Source organism: Suncus etruscus, chromosome 1 (assembly GCF_024139225.1).
Source record: "Suncus etruscus isolate mSunEtr1 chromosome 1, mSunEtr1.pri.cur, whole genome shotgun sequence".
Classification (NCBI taxonomy): domain Eukaryota; kingdom Metazoa; phylum Chordata; class Mammalia; order Eulipotyphla; family Soricidae; genus Suncus; species Suncus etruscus.
The window spans coordinates 21,867,898-21,883,983 of record NC_064848.1 but is presented as its reverse complement, the minus strand read 5'-3'; the positions used below and the strand labels follow the sequence as shown (position 1 = coordinate 21,883,983).

Sequence of the window (16,086 nt, the reverse complement as noted above, 5' to 3'; positions counted from 1 at the left end):
GGGATCAAACCCAGTCAGCAGAGTACAAGGCAAACACCTTCCCCACTGTGTGATGGCTCCGGCCCCATAAACTTTTAAAATAATAAAAAGAAAGTTGAAGAAATTCAAAACAAAAATCACCTAATTGGCCAGAGAGAGCTCAACAAGTTGCGTAAATGCTTTGCATCACTACGTTCAAGTTTAGTGTCCAACACTTACAAGCTCTCCAAAGACAGAGCCAGGAGTAATCATCCTCAAAGCACAGAGCCACTAAAACTGTCAGAATGGTTTTTTAAAAAAAAAAAGTAAGAAAAAAAAAAAAAAAAAAAAAGTAAGTGGAAAAAATCCAAGGATGGTTTCTGTCTCCTTGTTCTAAAGATGGGAGCCCATGTCTTCTTCAAACATATGCATGTGCTCCACACCTCTGAGCTACATCAGTGAGCCCCCACTTAGTAACACAACCATAAGGTAGACTTTTATTCCAAGCCTTCAAAGTTCATTTACTTCATCTTTTAGGTCAACAATTACTAGCAGATGTCTTGATTATAAAATTATTCTCCGTATCTCAGACTGTGGGGATTCTCCTGGGAGAGGGAAGACCAATTGAGAATCAGACACAATGCTAAACAGTGTGAAATAAATCAAAATAAATAAAACTTAAAGGTAGTTTAAACAAGCAAGCAGGGAAATCAAGTAGTAAGTCTGTCACCTACCTTCCACAGTGGACACTTGAACAAGTCAAACAGACCCAAGGGCTTTTGTTGGACCGGCACACTAATAAAAAGAAAAACACACAATGTACCAATTGTAACAGGTTATTTCCCAATTTTCCCCCTAATCTATAAAAACATATCCTATGATTGTTTTAAATTCCACAGCTGCTTAAGTGTACTGAAATAACCAATCATTGCCTTATGAATACATTTATACAAAATGGCTGCCTAATTTAAGTTACACAGAAAATGAGTGTACTGTTGCTTACTATAATTGTTAACTCATAAAAAAATAAGTTTAATCACAAATAAAATATATACACTTTTCTTCTCTATCACTGTCCTCTTTTCTAGCAAGTTAATGACAATTATTGTATTAAAAATATTTTTTAGGGCCCGGAGAGATAGCACAGCGGCGTTTGCCTTGCAAGCAGCCGATCCAGGACCAAAGGTGGTTGGTTCGAATCCCGGTGTCCCATATGGTCCCCCGTGCCTGCCAGGAGCTATTTCTGAGCAGACAGCCAGGAGTGATCCCTGAGCACCGCCGGGTGTGGCCCAAAAACCAAAAAAAATATATATATATATATTTTTTTAAAGGCTGGAGATAGCACAACAGGTTAGAACACATGTTGGCTGGCATCTGGGAACTCCTGATTCAAATCCAGCAGAACATGGCACCCCAGCACTGCCAGAAGTGAATCCTAAGCAATACTAGGGATAGCCCCAAATCAAAAGAGTGAGGAAATAAATTGGTACGGTCTTTTAATCTTAAGAGTTTGTCATGCAGATCAGACACAACCACTGTATAATAACTCTAGGTGACGTGAGTAAAATGTAACCACAATTAGGAATACTAAGTCCTCAACTTGCAGTTTTATCAACTGCAAGAAATAAAATTCTAAATAAAACAACTACATATAATCCCTTCTGAGACATAGTCATTTTGGTTATTATACGAATGTGTATAAACTTCTGTAATACTGATTACAATGTTTATTGCCAAAAACCAACTTTTTAAAAAGGGATATGAAATTTAAAATCATCTGGAAACTTTTTCCAACTTTTACATTATTTGGACAGATAAAACAAAATATGTTGAGGGGGCAGAAGAGATAGCATGGAGGTAAGGCGCTTGCCTTGCATGCAAAAGGACGGTGGTTCAAATCCCGGCATCCCATATGGTCCCCCGAGCCTGCCAGGAGCGATTTCTGAGCGTAGAGTCATGAATGACCCCTGAGCACTGCCGGGTGTGACCCAAAAAACAACACACAAAAAAATGAACAACAACAAAAAAAAAAAAAGAACAAAATGTGTTCATATGGGGGAAAGAAACATCCTCAGCAACTCCCTAGCACAACCTTTGGAAGCTATATACTAGTCAGCCTCCTGGGGGCAAAGCAAGTCTACACCCAACATCCTAACAGACCCACTGCTGAACACAGTAGGTGTATGATAAATACATGTGAAAAGAAAGTAAACTTGTTTAGGATAACACATTCTCCAATGTCATTATCACAATAGATTTTTCCCACTGTTTGGAAACAATATCTCCAGTGTCTTGTACACAGTATATTGGTTGGATTCCTGGAACCACATGTGATCCCCACACAACTGAGAGTCACTATTAAGTACAAAGACAGAAATAACCCTCAAGAACCTCGAGAACCCAAAAGGAAAAAAGTAGAAATATGATAAATTAAGTACTTACCTTGAAAATAAAAGTTTAATAGGACCTAACAAAAGTATTTAATTTAAACTATCATTGTTTGACTTGCTGTTCACAACTAACCGAGACACAAACCATTAAATTACAAGTAAACTTGTAGATTTTCATTATTTCTTTTGAGCATCCTCCAAATGTTATGATTTCACTACCCTGTGGGACATTAACCAACTCCATATCCAGTAGTTTATTTCCATTTTCTTTCTTTAATGTCTATGTATGCTCAAGTCCTCAATGCTCTTTGAGTCAGTTTCCCCACCCTGCTGGCTTCGTCATTAACAAGTTAAATAAGTCTCTGACTTGTTCAGTCAGTATTTGTAGAAAAGGGGAAGGAAGCCAGAAAATACTGGAAAACACAGTGATATACCTACCACCTAGTGACTCTATCTGCAAAGTCTGCACAGAGACTCGACTGTTTCTGAATACAAAGGCATTGAATGATAAAATCTCCTTTCAGTTCACTACCTTTCTTCTTCCTGAGTTTACACATTCATATTTACTACCAATACCCTTCCTGAAGGTATCTAAGCTTATTACTCTGTCAATATTGTCATATGCATGCCACATTAATAAATCAATTAGGGGCTGGAGAGATAGCACAACGGCGTTTGCTTTGCAAGCAACCAATCCAGGACAAAAGGTGGTTGGTTCGAATCCCGGCATCCCATATGGTCCCCTGTGCCTGCCAGGAGCTATTTCTGAGCAGATAGCCAGGAGTAACCCCTGAGCACCACCAGTTGTGGCCCAAAAAACAAACAAAAAAATAAATTAAGTAACTAATGTTATAATATATTGCTATATAAACCACATTACAGAAATATAGAGACACTAACAATCGCTAATAACAATTAACTTAAGAAGACACCTGGAAAGATCGCTAATAACAATTAACTTAAGAAGGCACCTGGAAAGAATAAAAGGCATTGTCTGGCTTTTATTTGTACAACAGCATGATGATATTTGACTCAAAGCAATGTTGTTGGGTGATAGGAGGGAGGCCCCGATAAATGTACTTTCGGGGATTAGTAAAACGTAAAAGATATTCCCCAGTCCTGAAATAGCTCACGGATACGAGGTCCACATCCCTCTGCAATATAAATCCAGAACTCTGTGCTCGCTTCAGCAGCACATTTACTAAAATTGGAACAGTACAGAGAAGATTAGCATGGCCCCCTGCTCAAGGATGACACACAATTATAAATCCAGAACTCTTTTAGAAGAAAATGAGGCACCACCCAGATGCAGAAACTCAAGGTCCAATCCAGAGAAGGGTGGACCCCTCCAGAAGCAGCAGCCACAGAAAAAATTGAGATTATAGATTATCAGCAGTGGAAGGTTTTCCCTGTGGCAACATCCAGATTAACTTGTATGTATGCAAAAGTCCAGAAAAAGCCATTTGAAAGAATTCCTAAAAACCTTTCTGGCCTTGCTTGAACACATACTGCACATGATCGTCAGCAATGTTTTTTTGCTTGCTTATTTTCACCCTGGAGAAGTCTCTATTCTTTCTTGAACATGTTTCCTTTCACATAGTTCTAAGCAAGCTCATTCAATAAAAACTTCCAAGCATCACTATTTTGCCTTCTCCTGAAATGTTGTCCTTAAGGGAAAGGCAATGGACCCAGAACTCTTGTGCTAAGATTAGGAATGATGTGATTCTATGCCAGGACATATTCCCAAGAAACTGTTGCCGAAGTGAGTAGAGCAGAGGAATATAAATATTTTTTCCTTTTTTTTTTTTCTTTGTTTTGTGCCACATCCAGTCATGCTCAGGACTTACTACTGGCTCTGCACTCAAGGATCACTTCTGCCCATGCTTGAGGGACTGTATAGAGGGCTGAGAATTTAACAGGTCAGCTATTTTAGGTAAATGCCCTACCCACTTGTCTCTCTGGCTCCAAAAGTCCAATTGTTTTTAGCCTACCTCTTTCACACCTCACTCTACCAAGGCAAAAGAATATGTATTTATAGGATTGGGGTAAAAAGCCATAAAAACTTTGTCTTTTAGGGGCCAGAGTGATAGCACAGTGGTAGGGCATTTGCCTTGCACACAGCCAATCCAGGACAACGGGGTTCAATCCTGGGTATCCCATATGATTCCTCTAGCCAGGAGTGATTTCTGAGCGCATAGCCAGGAGTAACTCCTGCGTGCCACCGGGTGTGGCCCCAAAACCAAAAGAGTGGGGGAGAAAATGTGCAAGGTACTTAAGGAACAAATACAAGAGGAATAATCTCTGAATTATAGAAATACCAGATGATGGGAGAGTTGGAAAGGGAAAGGAGAAAAACCAATAGATAACAGTTGACAAACCCACTCTCTGGAGGGAGGCAATTACACAAATTCAAGAGACCTAAAGCAATCTGAGTAAAGAAAAACCTTAAATATAAAGAACACACACATCACTACAGATCTCACATATGGTACAGGCAAAAGGAGTAAAATGACATTCACATTGGTAAATGAAAGAAGTTTACAACCAATAACCAGCAAAGTTGTCATTCAGATGAAAAGGAGGATTATAAACAACTCATACAAAAAACAGCTGGTGACATTTGGAATAACCAAACCAGCTCTGAATGAACTAACTATATAAACCAAATAACCAATTATGGAAGCAACAACACTGCACAATAAAATGCCAAGAGAGCCCTGTATAGAAGTGATATCCCTGAATGTCCATAAACTACATTCTTCCATCAAAAGGCAGAGCAGTGGGATGGATCAGGAAACAAAACCTATCCACTTACTGCTTACAGAAAATCCATCTAAAATCTCATGATAAACACAGGTACAGAGTAAAAAAGATGGAAAACAATTTTACAAGGCAATGAAAACGAAAAAAGCACTGGGACATCCATACTTTAATCAGTCCAAATTGCATTCAACCTAAAGAAAGTTTTTAGGCAAAGATGGACACTAATTACTACTGATCAATGGAACAATAGACCAAGTACTAACTCTAATCAACATGTACACACCAACTGGTGCATTAGCTAAGTGTGTAAAGCTTTTGCTCACAAACTTAAAGAGAAACACATGGATAGAAATTTGATGGTAGTGGGAGATATCAACATGCCACTCTCAAAACTCAATAGATCCATTAAACAGAACAACTATCAGTGAGGACAAAAGAGCCCTGAATGAGTAAATAGAAGAGCTGGGACTAATGGATTTATTAACAGGGCCTTTCATCCTCAAAAAGCTGAATACACATTCTTCTCTAGTACACACAAAACATTCTTCGGGATAGACCAATTTTATGACCTAAGACATAAGTCTACATGAATTCACAAATATAAGAATCATACCAATGATATACCAATATATACCAATATAAGAATCATCACAATGTCACAGATAAAAATTGACCATAAGAAGATGTGAAGAAACATCTACAGACTGAACAACATTCTGTGTATTTACAGCTGGATCAAAGACAAAATCAAGGAAGAAATAAAAAGACTCCTAGAGATTAATAATGAAGAAACAAGTTACCAAAAATCTATCAGACACAGCAAAAGCTGTTAAGGAAAGACTCACAGTGATACAGGCATATATAAGGAAAGAAGAAAAAGATAACCTCAATTAACCAACGGCACATCTTAAATATCTGAGAAGCATTAACACCAGTAGGAAAGAAGAAACAATAAAAACAAGAGCAGAAATCAACAATATAGAAACCAAGAAAGCAATACCAAAAAAAAAAAAAAAATCAATGAACCAGGAAATGATTCTGCAAAAGAATCAACAAGGTAAGACTCATGAGAAAAAAAGAAAAAGTGCTCAAATAAATCGAGTCAGAAATTAAAGGGGGGAAATTACAATGGAAACTTCAGAAATCTAAGATTTTATAAGAGCTTTCTATGAACATCATTCTATTAAGCGAGGAATGAACAAATTCTAGAAACATGAAAAATTCCCAAAAGTTAAATAGGAGGTAATAGATAGCCTAAATGACTGAATCACACGAAACACAACTAAAGCTCTAATAATATCCCCAAGAATAACTATCCAGGCCCTATGTTTTATCAAAGCTTCAGAGATTTACTATTGTGGATCCTTAAATATTGAAGAAACAGGAATGCTCCCTAACACCTTCTAGAAAACTCAATTAAAATGATACCCAAAGCTGACAGATACTACCCAAAAAATAAAATTTCAGACAATCTCTTCGATGAACAGTGATACAAAAATCCTCAACAAAATAGTAGCAAACTGAATCCCCCTGTGCCTGGAAGGAGCAATTTCTGAGCACAGAGCCAGGAGTAACTCTTTTTTTTTTTTTTTGATTTTTGGGCCACACCCGGTAAGGCTCAGGGGTTACTCCTGGCTATGCGCTCAGAAGTTGCCCCTGGCTTGGGGGACCATATGGGACACCGGGGGATCGAACCACGGTCCGTCCAAGGCTAGCACAGGCAAGGCAGGCACCTTACCTTTAGCGCCACCGCCCGGCCCCCAGGAGTAACTCTTAAACAAAACACCTAAAAATACAAACTTAATATAAAAAAATAAGCTGTTGGAATTTATTTTTATCTGTTTATAGGCAATCACATGAATGTAAGAATGCTAAAATATTATTAAAATAATTTTAGGAATATGCTTCAAAGGGGTAAATGACATACCTGGCATGTGCAAGACCCACAGTTTAATCCCTAGCACAGCATTCCCTGAGAAGTTCCTCTTGAAGCCCTGGTGGCCTCCAACAACCCTAGGGCTCAAGAAATAGTCCATCAATCCATACAGTCAAGCTGAGGGTGGTCTCAGGCAGTTGGTTCCTGAGACCATTGCACACAAGGATATAGCCCCTATAATAAAACCTTTTTATTTTAATCATGTTGCAGGAAATTATTAAACAGTATTGGGGCCGGAGAAATAGAGCAACAGTAGAGCGTTTGCCTTTCATGCAGCTGATCCAGGATGGACCTCGATTCGATCCCCGGCGTACTATATGGTCCCCCAAACCAGGGACAATTTCTGAGTGTGTAGCCAGGAGTAACCCGAGTGTCATTGGGTGTGGCCCAAAATCAAACAAAAAGCAGTATTAACTTACAGAGAGCTGTATTCCCAAAGTTTATAAACAGGACAGGCACATTTCCCACAGAAGCAGTATTTGAATGGTAGCCATTTTTTTATAAAACATTATATATTGGGCCCGGAGAGATAGCACAGCGGCGTTTGCCTTGCAAGCAGCCGATCCAGGACCAAAGGTGGTTGGTTCGAATCCCGGTGTCCCATATGGTCCCCCGTGCCTGCCAGGAGCTATTTCTGAGCAGCCAGGAGTAACCCCTGAGTACCGCCGGGTGTGGCCCAAAAAACAAAACAAAAAAAACTCTAAATAAAATATAGCTGAAATTCTACATGATTAATAAACAGTACATAAAGTATTTTTACATTATGGATACTCTATGCATCAGCAAAAAAAAATATTAAATTGAAAGAGGTTTTATTGGGTGGCCACACCCAGCGTACTCAGGGATTACTCCTGGCTGTGCGCTCAGAAAGCGAACCTGGCTGGCTCGGGGGACCATAAGGAATGCAGGGATTCGAACCATGGTCTGTCCTGTGTCGGCTGCGTGCAAGGCAAACGCCCTACTGCTGTGTTATTGCTCAGGCCCCTAAATTTAAAGTTTTTTGTTTCATTTTTGTGTTTTTTTTAATAAATAGAGCTTTTATGTTGTTGCTGTTGTTGTTGTTGTTGTTGTTGTTCACCTAGACCTACGACATCAATACATATAAATAAATTCTAGTGTTTTCTGTTTTTATTGGGAGGGATAGGAAGAAGATACATGGAGGGGGGGCTAGAAAAGGGGACTCATTTCCTGGTTCCCAGAAAGGAATTTTGGTTCGGGTCCATCTGAAGAGAGCCTGGGGTTATTGACACATACAGTACGGTCTAGTTGGTTCTCCATAAGCCAACCCTCTCCTGCTGGACTGAATGCACTTCAGGATGGGGGTGGAGGGACAACAACATGGAGAGAGCATACAGAAGGGACCTCAGAACAATGAGTGGGAGGACAAAGGGAAAAAAGCTGGTGAGAAGTGAGGCCCAGGGTGGACGATGAAGGGGGTATGGAAAGAAGAGGTGAAGCCTCTTTCCAGGACAACAGGAGGCCACGTTCTCTTGGACAAGGGACACTAGTGTCGCCCCCAGAAGGTCTGGCACTTAAGAAAGTTTAGGACCTGGGTGCCTCCCAAAAGTTTTTGTTTTAATCTTAACCACTGATGAGAGAAAAATGCTAATAAACATGAGAAATTCTAGAAATTCAAAGAGACATATCTCTTTAACTTATCAGGGCTCTTGTTATTATACTTCAAGGCTATGTCAAGAGAAGTACACCACTGATTTCCTGCCTCACAAAATTATACTTGACAACAGGGTCACCATAGCTCAGAACACTGTTTTCTTTGATTTTGATTACACAATGTCTTCAAAGCTACTGTCTCTGAACTCTCCTGTTTCCTTAGATTCTCTTTTTCTGGCACTCTCAGTCTAGAAAGCTGGGACTAACTAGGGTCTGTCTTTTCACTATCTGCTTGCCCTGGCCCTGGTTTCAAGTCAGCTGCAAACTGGCAGCAGAGCTCTTGTGGAAAAGGTGAAGAACGTTTCTTTGGGTGTGTGTGGGGGGGGGGGGGGGGGAGTGATGGACAAGTGGGGAGGAAGGACCTCACCTTGTAGTGCTGAGGGAATCAAATCTGCAATTCCCACATATAACGGGTATGCTCTAGCCCAGGGGTCTCAAACTCAATTTACCTGGGGGCCGCAGGAGGCAAAGTCCGGGTGATCCTTGAGTACAAAGTCAGTAGTAAGCCTTGAACATTGGGGAATGTGACTAAAACAAAAAACAAAAAAAGATTCCTCTAGGGCAGGGCCACAAAATGTTGTACGGAGGGCCGTGAGTTTGAGAACCCTGCTCTAACCCTTTGAGTCATCGATAAGCAAATAATCGCGAATACTTAGCGCCTAGCGCAGAGACGGCATTTATGCTGCTCATGACTGCTGTCCCTTGCATTATCGGAGGCCGAAGGGAGAGAAGTTTATTACAGAATTAGATTTTGTCATACCTTCATCATGACTTCATCAAAGCCTGCAGTGAAGAGAAAGACTGATGACGAGTACAGACAATTTCAGGAAAAGTGGAAGACGCAGTATTTCTTTTTTGAGCACAGAGGCATCCCACATGTCTTATTTGCTCAGAGAAAGTTGCAGTGCACAAGAAATACAACTTGAAACACCATTATTCAACTAAACATGCTGAAGAATGGGCAAAATATCAAGAAAATGAGAGAGCCAAGTGGGTTGCCAGTCTTAAAGCATGTCTAATGAGGCAACATGATTTCTTCAAGAAAGCAACCAAAGAGAATGTTGCATCAGTCAAAGCTAATTACATGGTTAGTGAGATGATTGCTAAGGCAGAGAAACCATTCACAGAAGGAGAGTTTGTTTAAAAAAAAATGCATGTCGGGGCCGGAGAGATAGCATGGAGGTAAGGCGTTTGCCTTTCATGCAGGAGGTCATCGGTTCGAATCCCGGCGCCCCATATGGTCCCCTGTGCCTGCCAGGAGCAATTTCTGAGCCTGGAGCCAGGAATAACCCCAGAGCACTGCCAGGTGTGACCCAAAAACCAAAAAAAAAAAAAAAAAAAAAAAAAATGCATGTTACAGGCTGCAAGTATTACCTGTCCAGAAAAGAAAGGTCAGTTTAGCAAAATCAGCCTTTCTGCCAATGCTGTGGCAGAGTGCATTTCTGACATGTCAAGTGACATCATCAACTGTGTGAGAAAGCCAAATGTTTTGATGCATACTCAGTTATTCTTGACGAGGGCACAGATATAACAGACACTGCACAGCTCACAATTTATGTCCATGGTGTTGATTGCAATTTTGAATTGACAGAGGAGCTGCTCACAATAATTCCAATGCATGGCTAGACCACCGCTAATGAGATATTTCGGCATCTGTGTGATGCCATTGAGAATGCAGGTTTGCCATGGTAGAGACTTGTTGGAATAATAACTGATGGAACGCCATTGATGACAGGGAGGAAAAATGGACTGGTGGCACTTGTTCAAAAAAAACTTGAAGAGGACGGTGTAGAGAAGGCCATTGCTCTTCACTGCATTATCCATCAGCAGGCCTTTTGCAGTAAATGCCTGCCATGTGACAATGTGATGCCTGTTGTTGTGAAATGCATCAAGCAAATCAGATCCAGGGGCTTAAAGCACAGGAGGTTCCGTGCTTTTTTAGAGGAAATGAAGTCAGAATATGAAGATGTGCTCTATTTCACTCAGGTACATTGGCTCAGCAGGGGAAATGTCCTGAAAAAAAAATTTTTTTTTTTTTTTGGTTTTTGGGCCACACCCGTTTGACGCTCAGGGGTTACTCCTGGCTATGTGCTCAGAAATCGCCCCTGGCTTGGGGGGACCATATGGGACGCCGGGGGATCGAACCGCGGTCCTTCCTTGGCTAGCGCTTGCAAGGCAGACACCTTACCTCCAGCACCACCTACCCGGCCCCTGAAAAGATTTTTTGAGTTGAGAGAAGTGAAAGCCTTCATGGAGAAGGATGGGAATGCTGTTTCTGAGTTGAGTGATCACAAATGGCTCATGGACTTAGCTTTTCTTGTTGACATCACACATAAGCTGAATGTACTAAACAAGATGTTACAAGGCCCGGGGCAGCTTATCAGTGCTGCCTACGACAACGTGACAGCATTCTCCACAAAACTTGTGTGATGGAAATCCCAGCTCTCTCAGACAAATCCTTGCCATTTCCCAGCATGCAAGGAACTTGTGGATGCAGGCATACCATTCAGTGGTGAGAAATATAATGATGCTATTTTTAAGCTAGAGAAGGAATTTGATCACAGATTTGCAGACTTCAAAAAGCACAGAGCTACTTTCCAAATTTTTGTGGACCCCTTTTCCTTTGATGTGCAAGATGCCCCTCCTGTGCTTCAAATGGAGCTCATTGACCTGCAATGCAACTCTGATCTCAAAGCCAAGTTCAGGGAGATTAATGGAAAAGCAGACATGCATGGGCAATTTTTGAGAGAATTGCCCCCCAGCTTCCTTGAGCTTTCCCGAATATTCAAGCACACCATGTGCCTTTTTGGGAGCACATATTTGTGTGAAAAGTTATTCTCCACATTGAACTTCAATAAGTCAAAGTAAAGGTCTAGACTTAATGATGATCATCTTCAAGCCATACTGAGAGTCTCAACTGCTTCCTCTCTAAAGCCAAATGTGGTTCAGATTTGTGAGAAGCACTGTCATGTCTCTGGCAGCAAGGAATAGGCAAAAGATGCCATGTTCAGAAGAACTGTTCATGATCTTCACTCAATGTTCTATTCATGTTCAGAAGAAATAATTAATAATGACGTTTGAGGACTTTTTTTTTTGTGAAATCCCTTATGCGGCCCAGCCTCACCCCAACTTTGCCTCCTGCGGCCCCCAGGTAAATTGAGTTTGAGACCCCTGGTTTAGGCTAATACTTCCAGCGCATTCTCTGAATGTGAGTAGGAGTCAGATTTCCCTTTTTGCGTGAACCACAGCAACCCAGCACATTCTATATCCACACCCCTTGACAATACGGCTCAGCTCTATGATGAAAAATAAAGTAAGCAGCTGAATCTTCTATGGTAAGACCAGACTACAGGGCTGAAAATACTATTTTCACAGTGGGATTAGGCCAAACTCCACACACATTGGAAAACCTAGCAGTCTTCTCCCACAGTCACCATCTTCTAGACAGAAAAATAGCCCAATTCTTCTACCAAGTTCCAAAAGAAAATAATGGCCACAGATACATCTGAGGTAAACTGGTCTAGGTTGATATCTCTATAACATTCTGAGAATGGGGGTTGGAGACAGATTTCCCTTTTGGCATTAACCACAATAGCCAAGGACCACACCCTACACATATGAAAGAAATAGCTCTACAATATGACATTATAGAACTGTCAAACTGCTAAATTTATTTCAAATCTATAAATCATGGACCACATAGCCACTTCAAAATTTTATAGAAGTGTCAGTCCATTAGTATTACAGAAAATCTGGTGGGAAAGTAGCATAGTAATCTACAAAGCTCAGTGAGCTGAACAGTAACACAGAAGGCTCAACCAGCTTAACAACCACAATCCTTAAGAAACTGACTTTATTAACATTGGTATAGAGATACAACAATTACGTCAAATTCTTATTGATCTAAGTTTTGATCATTCCATTTGCCTTCGTGTTATAGGAAACGTTATTTAGTAAATTTGTTTGTGCATGAAAGGAAGCAGGTTAGGATAGTGAGTGAAAATGGTTTACAGTGGTAAAGTGGGGTATGGGATTGGTGTTTAAACATTTTAATGCTTGAAATGACTGAAACATGAACACTTGGTAAATCTTAGTGTTATAATATAAAGAAATTTTAATTTAACAACCCTATTTTATAGCCATTCCAAATTTTGGGTAAAGATCCTTAATAAAGATTCACTGGAACTCACAGGAATTTCCTTTCTCCCCATTAAAATCTATAAAGCCTCATTCTTCATTCCTTTTGCTTTCAGATAATATTCTTTTAAACAATTCAGGGGATGGGGCCTGGAGTGATAGATAGCACTGTGGTGGGGCGTTTGCCTTGCACATGTCCAACTTGGGACAGACCCAGGTTCTATCATCGGCATCCCATATGGTCCTCAGAGCCTGCCAGGAGAGATCTCTGAGCCCAAGAGCCAGGAATAAACCTGAGTGCTTCCGGGTGTGCCCCCCCCAAAAAAAATTGAGGGGGAAATCTCATTGTTATGCATAAAGCTGAGTTTGAAATACTAAGAATATTAAGAGCTGAGAATATTTTTATTACATCTGCTTTCAATTCTCTCTCTTAACAGTTCTGAACTATTCCTCAGCTATGCTGACACCCAGAAATTTCTAATTTCTGGTCTTTGAAACCTCCTAACCATGACCCCAAAATTTCTTAGGGAAGAATTCACAACTTATCAATTTATTCCACAGCTAGTTAAAAAAGTAGACAAAGGGGGCACAACATAGTACTCTGCTCTATATCATTTTGACTGAACCAGACAGAGGCGTCGATTACGTGTCTTTGATCCCCAAAACTGCAGAAAATAAACTCCTTTAAAAAAAGGAGATAAAAGAAGTGTACATTAGGAGAAATAAAACTCTGAAAACTAATAGTCATTAGTTATAAAATGCCCCACACGCTGTACTTCAAACCCCAGGTGAGTGGGTCTCAAGCAGGGTCGACACACAAAATAAAATAATCTGGGATTATTACAATAATGTCTTATTTAAAAAAAAAACATAAATGAGTGAGACTATTCTGTGTCTATCTCTCTCCCTCGGACTTATTTCACACAGCATAATAGATTCCATGTACATCCATCTATAGGGTGAAACACATGTAGTCTGCCTATCTCCTATCCTGCTGTATGGAGAGTGATCACACACCACACACCCAAGGGATGAAATTACCCACAAAGGAATTTATCTGTTACTCTATATTCAAAACACATAAGGGAGTGGAACCAATAGTCTTTTATGCTCAGCTTTAATGTTCTTATTCTATAACCTTATACAGTTGGTCTCACAGGGGAAAAATAAGGTATTTAATAATCTAAGAATTAAGAAATATATATATATATCTGTGTGTATACATACACTAGAAGGAATAAAACTACTACTAGGGGTAAATTCTGGTGATTGCTACTATACAGTTAACAAATGTCTACATATAATAATTGTTAGATTACACCTTGTGGTTCCCCAAAACAAAGATCAACCTTGGTTCCTTTGTATCTGTCTGTTTACAACTTAGTTTTTCCCCAAAACAGAGTCGTCTTACATGCCAGAGCAATAGTGCAGCAGTAGGGCGTTTACCTTGCATGCAGCCGATCTAGGATGGACCACAGTTCGATCCCCGGCATCCCATATGGTCCTCTAAGCCAGGAGCGATTTCTGAGACACAGCCAGGAGTAAACCCCCTGAGCGTCACAGGTTGTGGGCCAAAGGCAAAAAATAAATAAAAGAATAACTAATGACTATAAAATTTTCAGTTTTATTTCTCCTAATGCACACTTCTTTCATCTCCTTTTTTCTGTACACTTTTTTTTTCTTTTGGCAGGAACAGCAGCATTATTTGGGAAATCAAGATACCACTCTGATGAGACTGTTTATAACACTCATTATTGATCAGAGGCCTATCATAGAAAACAGATATTTGAATCCATAGTTCTCTCCTATTTATGACTATCTTATCCAACTGCTATTCTATAATCCCAGGGGGCCACATCAAATCAATGGGATGGCACAATGGAACCTAATAGTAACTAAACTGAAAAAGAGAAATATTAGAAACAGCTGAGACTAAGTACTCAGATAATAAGACATCAGTGACAATACATACAAAAAGAACTTTACTGCTTAGTATAAACTGAGACCCAGAGTACAAGATCAGCTACTGAAAAAAAAAAATTGTGTTACTCCTGGCTACGTGCTCAGAAATTGCTCCTGGCTTGGGAGACCATATGGGACACCAGGGAATAGAATGGTGGTCAACACATGCAAGGCAGATGCCCTACCACTTGCGCCACTGCTCCGGCACCTACTGAAAATATTTTTAAGATCATTTTAAGTTTCCTAATTTCAAGGTTCCCTACATAGAAAAGTAATACAATCAAGAATCTCATTTCAACAACCTTGAACACATAGTTACAGGTAAATTATGAAACACTATCATGATGCTGTATACCTTGCCCAGAGCATTATAGAAATTCAATGCAATCCCTATAAAAATCACCATGACATTTCTTAAAGACATAGCTCACTCATCACATTCAAACAGAATAATAAACACCATAAACAGCCAAAGCAATTCAAGAAAAAAGTAAGAAGCTTTTTGCTTTTTTCCCCAACCTCAAACTATACTATCAAATTTATAATTATCAAAACAATGTGGTACTGGAATAAGGCCAGACCCTCATGTACAAAACTAAATACTTCAAAAAGTATTAAATGAAGTAGAAAAGCCCTCTTCAACAAGTGGTATTGAGATAATTGGCTGGATGCATACCAAAAAGTAAACACAAACCTCTATCTAACACCATGCACAAAAGTCAATTTAAAATGGATTAAGAATTTCTACATTAGACATAAATACATAAAACATATCAAGGAAAATACTCCATGACATTGAAGCAAGAATTATCTTCAATAACTCAACCCCAATGGCCATGCAAAACAAAGATAAACAAATGGAACATCAAACTAAAGTTTCTGATTGAAAAAGAAACGAACAGATAAAAATAGACCTCACAGAATGACAATATCTTTGATGATACCCCCAATAAAGATGTTTAAAGAACTCAATGAAAAGCTAACACGGTAGTTAGCAAAGCACAAGGAAGTATAAGTCAAAGTAAAGAAACTATTGCAAATAGAAATGACAGAAATAAAGAATAAGTTAGGTGATTTTTTTCTTAAATGCAATCAAAGCAGAGTAACAGCAGCTGAGCAAAAATCATGAAGCTCCAACATGTGCATGAAACTACTATAAAACAGGTGGAAAACAGTCTAAAAAAGAACAGAAGAGTATGGGATGAGTTCCAAGAAAAACAATGTTAGAGTAATTGGAGTCCCTGACAAACAGGAAGGCAAATCTGATAA

At 39.6% G+C, this 16,086-nt stretch overlaps 1 protein-coding gene and 1 non-coding gene across 2 annotated transcripts in view; one reads left to right on the top strand and one right to left on the bottom strand.

Moving 5' to 3' along the window:
* USP3 (ubiquitin specific peptidase 3) overlaps positions 1-16,086 on the bottom strand; it is a 103,346-nt gene that overhangs the window by 73,410 nt on the left and 13,850 nt on the right. The window contains exon 2 of the mRNA XM_049784149.1: positions 693-753. Within this exon, the coding sequence (XP_049640106.1) occupies positions 693-753 (61 nt within the window). The remainder of the gene's footprint in view (positions 1-692; positions 754-16,086) is intronic.
* On the top strand, positions 3,526-3,630 carry LOC126028091 (U6 spliceosomal RNA). The gene has a single exon (XR_007502383.1). It is a non-coding gene; the product is annotated as a U6 spliceosomal RNA (small nuclear RNA).